This window comes from Dysidea avara, chromosome 2 (genome assembly GCF_963678975.1).
Source record: "Dysidea avara chromosome 2, odDysAvar1.4, whole genome shotgun sequence".
Taxonomy (NCBI): Eukaryota; Metazoa; Porifera; class Demospongiae; order Dictyoceratida; family Dysideidae; genus Dysidea; species Dysidea avara.
The window spans coordinates 28,291,854-28,304,136 of record NC_089273.1 but is presented as its reverse complement, the minus strand read 5'-3'; the positions used below and the strand labels follow the sequence as shown (position 1 = coordinate 28,304,136).

At 37.7% G+C, this 12,283-nt stretch overlaps 1 protein-coding gene across 1 annotated transcript; it reads left to right on the top strand.

Annotated features, from left to right (window-relative positions):
• The first annotated feature begins 68 nt into the window (after positions 1 to 68).
• LOC136247024 (TNF receptor-associated factor 4-like) lies at positions 69 to 9,499 on the top strand. Its single transcript, XM_066038613.1, has 2 exons — positions 69 to 283; positions 7,909 to 9,499. Exon 2 carries the CDS (start codon positions 7,911 to 7,913, stop codon positions 9,291 to 9,293), a length of 1,383 nt encoding a protein of 460 aa, XP_065894685.1. The 5' UTR covers positions 69 to 283; positions 7,909 to 7,910; the 3' UTR covers positions 9,294 to 9,499.
• The last annotated feature ends 2,784 nt before the right edge of the window (positions 9,500 to 12,283 follow it).

The following is a 12,283-nucleotide window of genomic DNA, read 5'->3' as shown; positions in this document are numbered from 1 at the left end:
ATTTACCGGAAATATCCGGAAAATAATGGGTGATGCTTGTTAAATTTTGCTGTAAATCTTTGTGTTTCTCCGTATTTCTATATATCCTTATTTGGAAACAAGTTTGATTAGCACCAATCACAGGAATCAATGTTGGGATCACAGAGTCAGTTGTAGAATCAGTGCGATTCAGAATCACGTCGTTCGAGAACCCCGTAGTTTCGGACCCCTCGACCAAACGCTCTCGCTACTGGAAACTTTGCTGGAGTGAAGAAAAGAACTATTAAGATTACTGGAGTGATAAGTAAGGGAGTTAGTTTGTGTGTATGCGTTGTTTACCATCATACAGTATTATCATAGTAGGGACCACAAAAGGAGTGGGCGTGGTCCATGAAGAAACATCGCCAAAAACCAGCCTCACTTTTCCCACACAACGAAGACGTATTGGTTAGGAAAAACTAAGCCCAAACAATCTGAGATCGACCAAGCTGCTACTGAATTAAAAAATAAAATTATTTAATGGAATTTTCTAATGACTGACTGGCTGATTAATTGATGCCTTCAGACAAGCATAACTAGATAATGGCTAAGGCTACAGCTTGAATTTTTTCACTGTTCGACATCGCTTCGACCCAAGAGGTGCCTTTGGCATACTGCAGTATGTACAGTGCACTGTCCCATTCATCTTTGCTGACAGTGAAAAGTGTTGATTTGGCGGTAGTACATGATGGCTTCCCGTTGTAATGGAAATTGTCTGTAATTTTCATAGTGGCTATACTTTGATTGGAGAGGTGCTTTTTGAACAGTTCTTGATTCGTAATATTGTGTAACGGGTTGACCATAGCCGACAATGAAGATACTTCACTTTTCAGATGATAACTGGGGCATGCAGTGCCAATTCTTTCTATTGGTATGTGTGGATTGCAGAGGTGTTTTTGAATAGTTCTTGATCCGTAATGTTTGAAACAAAGCTGACAACAACTCGTAATGGATACTTCACTTTTCAGACAATAATTGATATAGCTAGGGTGTGTGGCACCATTTCTTTCTTTTGATACGGTATGCATGGGTTCACCAATTATTTACAAAAAAAATGTTAACAAGTACACAAAAAATTAGAATTTTCAACTAGAATAAGGACCATATCACTGTAGATCTGTCAGCTATTGAAAATAACTGGAGAGGGCAAATGGAGACCAGACACTAGTGCTGGGTGGTATTGAAAAATAGCAAACGGTATACCTTCCATAAAAAGTATCACAGTATTACTAAATATCTCTGTATTAATGTAAAAGCCATTAGTATTAAAGCAACTGTCATTTACCTCAACAAAAGTACCAAATACCCATGGTACATGTAGCTCAGCAAACCTCAGTTACAAACTACCACAAACAAACTTGTTTACATAGTTTGGTTTGCAGACTACATCAGTATTGCCAATTCTGCTGTTTGGGCCATTCTGTTAAATATACCATCCCATCAGCACCTGTCTGCAATCATTGTCACATGTCTGGTTACCTTCTAAATATGGGGTGAAACAAGCCCACAGGGAGGTCATAGTACCCAAGGCAGTATGCCAGTATTAAAAAAACAGGTGGTATCAAAACTAGTATGACTTAAATATCATAGATTGCTAACAATACCAGTATATTGCCAAGCTCAACCAGACACCAAAGACAAGGAATCTACAATTGGTGGCTTAACCCAGAATTTTCAGTCAGGCGTGGCCCCTCCCAGATCTTAACAATGACACCTAAAGCAGCCCCAAACCCAATGCCAATGTATGTAAAAATATAATGCTGGATTAGGCCTTCATTATAATTGCTTGTTTCCTGTCACCTAGTAGAACAAAAACTGATGTGAGTGGGAGGTGATTATTGATCGTTAACTTGACTTCCACTCTTGCTCATCATGGTGCATGGGTACTGTATAGAGGGAAACTTTGGCGCCGTTAAAATTTGGCGATTGACCATAAATTTCCCAAATTTTCTCCATCCAAATATTTTACTGGTGAAGAAAATAGCAAACCAAGCCTCGAACTAATCAATTTTTCTACTCAACCAAGGGCTACTGGGCCAGGCATCACGCTAGAGCCAAGCCTCCCTCAACTACTTCACTAGGTAACTAGCTAGTCTTGCGCGCCCTTTATGGGTCAGGCGCACGAGACTAGTAGCTAGCTACTCAGCTACTGTACACGTGGTATCCTCAAACCTCACCTCGAAACAGACGTGACAAGTAGCGAATCCTACCATATTAAGTATGATATTCACTATTTCGGAGGGTGTGGATGTACTGTTAGTTGATAGCTGACTCCAGGCGCCAAAGAGGCGTGGCACTCCCAGTTATCGCTTCAGACACAGCAATCAGTACTTACATTAATTAAATAGGGCATGCGCTTTGCTAACAATTTGCCAAATTTTATTTTGCCAACAGTGATATTTTGCTTGATTGCCAAATCTTTCCTCCTCCAAATTTCCCTCCGTGCAGTATACAGATTTTGATAGATTGGAATACTGTAATAGAGTAGCCACATAAAGGTCTCCACCCTTTAATTACTCTTTATATGTACAGTTAATACTTACACTTGTGCTTCATGAAATAATGCATTTACGTGATCTATAATCAGATAATTAATATGTGATGTGGGTACTATTGATGTGGGCGGTGAAGGGTTACAAGGAATGAAATGTTGATGGTCTCACATACGTAGGGTCCACAAACCAAAAAATCAACATTCACAAATCAGCTTCCCTTCTGGCCATTGTGGAATGCTCATGGTAGTACCCCATTGTTATATCAACCATGAAACTGGAGATATGATTGTTGCCTTCGAAGAAATATCACTTTTAGGCCTTTGATATGGTTGGTGGTGCTAAGAGCCACCTATACCTTAGTGTTGTTTTAGTAAAGACTTTTAGTTTTAGTTATAGTCATAGTCAGTTTTGTCAATAATTTTAGTTTTAGTAATTTTTCTTAATTCCTTTTAGTTATTGGTTTAGTTATGGTTATATTCTCTGTGTTGTTTTAGTTATAGTCATAGCTAGTTTCATGAATAATTTTAGTTTTAGTTATAGTAATCCTTCTAAATTCATTTTAGTTATAGATTTAGTTATGATTATATTGTCTTTGTAATTTTAGTTTTAGTTTTAGTTGTGCATAAGGAAATCTTTTAGTTTTAGTTATCTTTCTGGATTCTTTTTAGTTTTAGATTTAGTTTTAGTTATAACACGATTTGCTTTTAGTTATAGTTTTAGTTAACTGATACATATTTGCCTTACTAAGAGTACTTTAGTTTTAGAACACTACTATATGTTGTTGATACCAAATCGAGTCATTTGACCTTATTGTTTGAAATTGAAGGTATGTTACTGTATTGATATGACAAGGGGACAAGGGCTTCTCTTCCCGACAATGGATGCAAATATGTACCACTAATGAAGCTATTATTTTGAATAGATACTTAAAGCGGAGGTAATTATTCCGTGACTAAAGTAATTCAAGTTATTGTATTGTTCTAAATAATGCACATAGCTTGTACAGTGATAAGTTTCCTTTAGCTGTCATCTTCCATGTTATCCACTCTCTGATCTGATGTGTGTTTCCCTACATGAAAATATTTACAGTTTTGCTGCGTAATAAGGCTATCCCCTGTTTCCCATCAGACATATTTGCAGTTGTAGTTGTGTAGCGATAACAAACATGAATTTGCACTAACTTAGTATCATGTGAGCACCAGGTTTAGAATAGTGATGGCTACAAGAAACAACTTAAGTCCAGGATAAAATGTGGGCTCCTTCATTTGCATAAGAGGTCAATTTGTAGTGGTTGCTGGTCCCAGCAACTGTGGGCACATCCCTGTGTGAGCTGACACTCTTGTAAGGTAGCTTTACCATCCTTGTGCAGTATGCAAACATAATCATTATAAAGCTGACAGTAAACAGATGCGGGAAGTAGATGGGAAACAGAGAGTTTGTTAGAGTGAGTTATGTGTACATTATCCACTATGTAGTCTGGTGTTGCCTGTGTCTTTGCTTAGAGGAAGGGTCTGGTCACTCTAGCATTCAAAATTTGTAGTGTGTTAACAGAAAACAGGTGACACTAATTAGATGCATCGTTGGTAATTTGTATGTTTATTATGAAGTTACCATGGATACTATAGAAGTACATAATACATGTCACAAAGCTTTATGAAATGTAACATTATTGAGGTTGCTTGTATAGTCACCAATAGGATGCTCTTTAAAGAAGATAGGCCTTGTAGTTGGAGCTGATGTACTCATAAAGGTGCCTAGTCAATATGGAAAGAATGTTTGATTATGTTAGCAGCTGTACGTTAATCTATTTCACAAACTAAATACTTTGTGTGACTGTTGGACGTGCCATTCTTGCTGTAGTTATTTGAGACATAATTGTTTAATAACATTCCAGTGTTTCAGCTAGAGGTGGGCGCTGCCAGGCTAGCTAATAATTACCTGTGAAAACTGATATGACTGTTCTCCCATCATTTCATGTAATACATAATAGTATATACAAATATATTACTTGTTATTAAGCATGCTAGGTATTAATTACCAAAAAAAGACACCACAATCACTACTATTTGATTGTAGGGGCATATTTGAAATCTAAATTAGGTATATAAGTTTAGTTTACTATAACTGTATTCATGCTCATCTCTGAAACGGCAAAATATCCTTCCACGTAGTCTCCATCTTTGAAGCTAACCATTCCTTAAAGGCATTGATACAGCTGGTATAAATGTTTGCCGTTGAGTCAAGCAGCCACAGCTCATTCTTGTTGGTATGTAGCTCCTATGATAAGGGTGTAATGTACAACAGTCAGTCAGAAGTTAATAATCAATATACCACAAGTATCCAGAGTGACTCGTTGACGTTAACAGGAATTACTCAGAGTTCATAGCGCAAATATTGACCTTAACAAGTGACATCATAAATTTGTGTATTACTTACATCCCGGTACCATCTTTTAGCCAAACTCATGTCACTACACATGCTGTTGTATAGTGCTGAGCAATATGACAATATTTTAGTTAAACCGCGGTATCTGTTTTTGTTACCGTCCAATTTGTTAACTACCGCAAATACCGTAAATTCTAAACACAAGTCTTTTAGTAGCTACAACAACATACCCTGTGTGAAGGTCTACTTAAAACACATATGAATGTGCTGCAGTAAATGTATTGCAATTGGCTTTCAACACAATTCTGTCGTTTACTGAAATTTTAGGGTTATTTCTGTGTCTAAATCTAGTACTGTAGGTCTAAATAGCATTAAACTAAGGTATGCCAATAATTTAGTCATACCGCAATATCAAGTTGACAATACCGTACCGTCTATGAAATATCAAAACCGCTCAGCACTACTGTTGTATAGAAATGTTTATGCATCAAAGCCCTTTCTGTAATTTTGTATAAATGCCTATTACACAGCACTGTTTCTTCTTGCCAGGGCTACCATACTTAACTGACAGAACACTTCTGACAACCCTTGGATGTACATCCAACACACTCTCCACATCGATGTGATCTCTTTCTTTGTGGAGTAGTTACCAACAAAAAATGATACAAATTACCTTATTTTGGTTTACATTACAGTGTACCTACTGTACATCACTTACCTGTGTTGTCAACCTGCAGGCTTAACTGAATATTCTCTTTTGGTATGTTTTCAGTGTTTTGCTTTTTCTTTGATTATGGCCACAACTTAGAAGAAAAATTTGGACAGCCTCAACTTTTATGTGAGGTTTCTAGTGTATTAAGCTTCTTTTTATGGACGTGACTGCTAACTGTACATGTTGTTACTGACTTGCTCCATTAGTGTCCATAATCTCCTACAAGTGTGTTTGTTTACTGTTATGTAGGATGATATTGTGTTGCATGATGCAAAGTAAATAATAGACAATTCACTGTTTTCATTGACAATTATACCTCCTTTACTGCCCTGGTACGTCTCTTTGCATCCCCTCTTCTAGTCAGTTAGTCGTAACCTGTGCCTCATCACTGCTAACTTTAGCTTGAATCTTAACTTTGGTGTGCACAGTTTCAATATCTTTCAGTATAACCTATTTCCAAACTGCTTCAAGATATGTGACCGGATTTGCGAAAAGGTACCTTTTTCACATACACAATTTGACCCATTTGTTGAACATTGAAGCTTCATAACTTTTTGATCGTGTCATATAATTTGCTGAAATTTTCCATGAGTGTAGCTACAGTATCTGGCTATGTTTTGTTACTAAGAGCAAGTTAAGCAGTGTACAGGGTCAATTGTTACATCATTTTGTTTGCTGGCATGTAAAATGTGTGGAAAAGGTACCTTTTCACAAATCCGGTCACATATACTGCCTAACCAATTTCAATTTTGGGGAAAGTGAAACCAATCCTTGTACCTCCTTCAATTTATCACTATCCAGCCATCATTTAAATGGATAATGAGGCATGACTTGTGGCCCTACTAGATGACAGTGTTTCAAATTGCATTTCTGTACTACAAACTTCCTAATGCTGTGATCATAATGATTTGTGCAGCTCAGCTAGACATTTCAATGCAAAATGATGTTATGTTGGCCTGATTCTTTTACCTCTCTTTCTTGGATTCCCATAGTGCACACACCTATCTGTAGGCATAATGTTAATTTTGTTACATAACTTTATCATACAGCATGGTAGTACTATATATTTGGGATCATGCAGTTTTGGGCTTTCTTTCCCAAAATATCACCCTAAAACCAGCCTTGAATTTCCTTCACCAGAGGAACTCACTGAAAATATTCTTAGTACCTTATTGCTGCTTCCTGAAGTCAGCTGCGGTGGAGATAATCATCGTGTCAACAAGGAATAAAACTGACTAGTTGCTGCCATTGCATGTGCCATGGGCCATGGCATCATGACAGTGTGAAGAACAGGTGCATTAATATATATAATGGTTTAAAAACATGGCTCGAGTGACTGTGATGACGAGTTGTCATAAATTGTTGGCTTAGTAGGTACTAATATAGCACAACAGCAGTATCAAGACCATGCATCTTTCAATGGCATTGTCTCTACTTGAAATAAAATCACTTAATATGTATTTCTTCTTGTGCTTGTTTATTTTATGACTGGTGAACGTAAGCATAAGGAAATAACGGTACTGGATGTGTACCTGTTACCATAATCTTAACTTTCGCATCAATATGCAGCCGCTGATTACTAAAAATTGAAGTGACCATTTTACCTCATGTTGCATAGTATAACAAACAGAGAACAGTATGAGAAGTACCTCTTACTATTAAAATATATACAAATTCTTGTAGCAACAGTCACCAAAAGTAGAAATCAGTGTGCTTCCCACAAAACAACATGTACGGTACTGGTCAAACACAACGTCATCTTGCGAGAGTGCAAGCGATTTAAATACTTACTAATTAGGGACTTGGAACCTGTTTTGCTTGCAAGTATTAATCCAAACAAAACGGGATGAATGCTCGCAAGTAAAACAGGTGCCACGCCCTTTTATAATTAATCAGTGAGTTTTTTAATCACTTGCACTCTCGTGAGACCACATTACATTTGAGTGGTACTGTATTATGCAGTAGTAGAAAATGAATGGGACACAAAAGAGACAGCTGCTACCGTCACATCTCGGTCCTAATCATGCAATGCCAAATCAAGCCTATATTTTATAGCAGAGGGTACAGACAGGTAGATATGTAACCATCTAAGCAAAACCTAAATAGCTCATGCCATTTCCACTATTTTTTCAGTATTATGTTCAGTGCACTGTAATTCTACATGGCCTGCATGTGAAGTACACCCTAATAGTATACTTCCCATTGGAACCATTTAGGTGTGTTCATTGTATCTGGTAGTCACCTATAGGTGAAGTTGTATTTATCTGTGCTTATAGTTATTGTTTTTTACACTTATAGATATGTCTGAGGTAGCTCAAGGAGGATACTTGCACGAGTTCATTGATGCTCCACTGGAAATATTTGTGTGTAACATTTGTCATCTGCCCAGCCGTGATCCTCACCTCAATGTTTGTTGTGGACACACATTTTGTAAATCTTGTCTTGATGCTACCAAGAAAGTTGCTATTCTAAAGAATACCTGTCCAATGTGTCGATCTAAAGATTTCACGTCTGTTCCCAATAAGCAAGCACACCGAGCTATTAGAAGTCTAAATGTGTTATGTGACAATAAAAGCAAAGGTTGCCTGTGGCAGGGTGAACTGAGTGCTATGGAGGATCACCTTCGCAAGACCGGTACATCCCAGTTTAATGGTTGTCAGTTTCAAGACCTCGAGTGTACTAACAAATGTGGAAAGACAATACAAAGGCAATATTTTGTTGATCATGTTGAAAATGATTGTCCATGTCGTAGAGTGCAATGTGAACATTGTGACATGTCAGGTAAATATGAGTTCATCACAGGTGACCACAAATCAAAATGTAAAAGTCTTCCCCAACCATGTCCTAATGCATGTGGTGCTGACAACATGTTACTTGAAGAGAGGGAGGAACACAGTAAAATATGCCCACTAGAAATTATCACTTGTGTATACCATAAAGTGGGGTGTACAGAGAGCTTTGCACGTAAGGATCAGATCCAACATGAAAAAAATAACATGCAAAACCATTTACTATTGGCTAAAGAACTGCTTACAGAGTACAAGAAGAATTTTCAAGTAGAGCTTTCCAAAGTTGAAACATTTACACAGACAAAGATCAGTGATCTTCAATCACAATTACAAAAGAAAAAACAGCAACTAACAGGAATACTGTCAATATGGAGCTTTAATATACATGCTCAGGCAGCAAGACTATCTTTGGGTAATCAGACTTCTCCAGTTATCATTAAACTACCAGAATTTACTCACAAGAAGGATAGTAAGTTGGACTGGTTTAGTGATCCATTCTTTGCCGACTCTTACAAGTTATGCTTGCGTGTCTATGCTGATGGCTGTGGTAATTGCAAAGGTACTCATCTGTCTGTGTTCTTTTGTATCATGAAAGGTCCAAATGATAATCAACTGTCCTGGCCTCTGAGAGGAATATTTACTGTACAGTTACTCAACCAACTTAGCAACACAGGACACTATTCAAAGAAGGTTATTTATCAAGGTAATCCAAATGAATATGGTGATAAAGTTGTAGCTGATGAGAAATCATCTCTAGGATGGGGATTGTCATCATTTATACCTCACAATGACCTCTACAACACCACCTCTGTGTGTCAGTATTTCAAAGATGATTGTGTGTTCCTTCAAGTTAGCAAAATGATACCATTCAATAAGTCCAAACCATCTACATAGTTCATATGATTTTTTTTTGTACTGGCTATGGGTGTATATATAGCTACTTTTCTACTATGGAGTTTTTTTCTAAGAAGGTTTATGCATATTAAACTTATCTTGTTTTGTACATCAAACCCAGCTAGAGTTAAGAGCATTGATATACTATAAGCAGCTATGCATAATATTATTAATATCATAAGAAAAACTTGTTCTTTGTAGTTCTAGACACTTGCAAGAATGGCATATCGATTGAAAGATTAATAGGAAATTATAGCAAATCCAAGAGTTTCTGTTTGATTTGTATCAATCAAGACTTAGGCCATACCTATTTGATCTTATGTTGCGCGGGCCCGACCGACTGCATTTTTCTTCAAATGAAATAATTTTGAAAATCACGTGCGGATCACGTGTTCTTAATTAAAGACAACACATCACCCTCGTGATACCGTGTTTTTCAGGTTTCTGGCGAAAATCAAAGCATTAACGTGATCAAACACGTGATCCGTGCTTCGAACTAGCAAGGCTTACATATCTTGCAGCATACTAGCAATACTTGAACGTGTACAATGATCGGAAAAAGGTGCGAGTATTCACTTTAAATACCTTGCAAGTTCGAGATATTTGAATTACAGATCACGTGTTTGATCACGTTTATGCTTTGATTTTCGCAAGAAACCTGAAAAACACGGTATAGTCCAAAAGGGTCCATTGAAGATCGTCCAATGCTCTAAAATTGTAGAATACGATGGGAAAGCTCTTTTGGAGATATCTGCTGCTACTAGAAGAGTATGAAACCTAGATTTTTAACTGTGTATGTACTATTATAGCTGCATACATTATTTGCATTTTGTATAAATTTTTTTATCATTTTCATTTTCAAACCGACCTACCTACCCAAATTTAAAATAATTTTTCCCGCGCAACATAAGGTCAAATACTCATTAGGTATGGCCTTACGGTAGTGAGTCGCGAGGCCAAGAAGCACAAAGCGCGCGCCCACAATAATAAACACGCGACCACTACTGCAGTGAGTTCTTAATTTACATGAGGGATCGATTACGCAATCTTTAAAATCCGCATGGCGAAATCTCAGGCCTACTAAAAGATAAAGATTCCACCTCGAAACCAGGGGAATGTAATCTTTGTATAATGAGTAACTACCACACGAAAAGTCAGGCGACTGGAGTAGTTTGTTCCATCGCCCACCCATTTACCATGCGTCAATTAAATTATTTATTCAAATATGCGTCGTTCTTTTTTCATTTTTCTTCGTCATCGCATCCCATTGAATCGATTTTCTTTCAACCATGAAGTCATATTGTAAAATGGCTGCGGCTATCAGGGGCTTTTTACACAATGTATCTGTACATTTAATTTCGCTAAAAGTTGTTTGTTAGTTTATGAGATCGCTTTTGTGCTCTTTGAAGATTCAAACTTGCCGCCATGACGTCGAAGTGTGAGGCGCCCGCCTCAATTCCCAAACCCAAACAGTGTGGAAGTGGGCAAGGTCATTAGCCATAGCGAGCTGGCTGATTTGATAGATACTGTGCTGTCAACTCTTGGTTTAATTGTGAGCAGTCACTGATTTGTTTTAATTTTGCCACGGTATGCCTCCACTGACTCGTCAGCGTGACTCCGGCCCATGCAGGGCCGTACATAGCTATAGCCAGCTGTTTCATACCCGCTGTAGTGATTCAGTTGAAGTAATTTACTGCTACATTACCCGTGCACGTCTCTAATCCCGCCCCAGCCCTTCAGTGCCTGTGAAACTTCAGTGTTGACTTAACTGGAAAAGCCAACATCAGCGCATCACCTTTCAGTCACAGCACTTCGTAGACCCTCATGCAACCACCCACAATTATAGAATGATAGCATGATATATTGTATTTACATTAGGATGATCCCATAAAATTTTTCTTTATAAAATGACTACAATAGCACAAGAAGCCAGATACACTAGCGTTTGGCTATGAAGTACCACCAAGAGTTCATAATAGTGGGGTCTTGGTACCACATATCATTTTTCTTCACCATTTACGTGATTTGTCCATTGACCCGCCAACAGTCACTACATCAGTATCCACCCTGCATATACAGAAAGGGATACAGTATGGTAAGGCACAGCTAACTAAAAACATGTAATCAGTCAGATTAACATGTCAACAAACACTTACTTCCACTATTATGATTATTGTTAAAGTGAGCATCCCACATAGCCCAGTGCTCGAAATAGTGTCAAAATATTCTGCTGTCAAAATGTCTGGACAAAGTCACCAATGACCTGTCATTAATTGTGGTTGTCCAGTCACATTCAAAATGTACTTTAGCATGCAAAGCATGCTCATTCTAGAGGGGATGCTCCCCCAGGAAATTTTTTAGAATTACAACATCTGAGATCACATCTGGAAGCATTTTGAAAGGGTAAGTTTAATCTGTGAATCACTTACAAACATTAATGTATGATTAATTTATTTTTGACAGGAAACAAGAATTGATCAATTTGTGTTATTGTATTTGTATCTTACATGTAATATCACAATAAAATGAATGTTACGATTATTGAAAGTATTATTTCACTGATAATTACAGTGAGTGATACGGTCATAAACAGTCATAGCTATAGCTAATTCCGTCAGTAATGTCAAGCTCACAAATAACTCCCATCTTAGTTAAGGTTGTTTTTAGTGATTGTGTAAACAATATCCATTTTTTCTTTTATTCTTCAATCTGGCAGCCTCGCTAAGGTTGGCTTGAGCCATTGCCCTTGCAATTGGTGCATATTCCATCAAGCTACTGGCTGCCTCCTTCTCTATAATGCCATTGCTCGCTTGTGCACATATCCTCGCATAATTATATATCAGGAAAAAGCATGAATATTGGCTGTGCCTTCAATAAAGGCTGGCCTATACTGTCGCATTGAGCAGAGCTTACCATTAGACTTCACATTTTAGCCTGCATGCGGGTCACATGCTCCCGATCACCGGACGTTGTTTCAGACCGCAACCATC

Coding starts and splice junctions, on each gene's coding strand:
- LOC136247024 (XM_066038613.1), top strand. CDS start 7,911: ATGTCTGAGGTAGCTCAAGGAGGATACTTGCACGAGTTCATTGATGCT.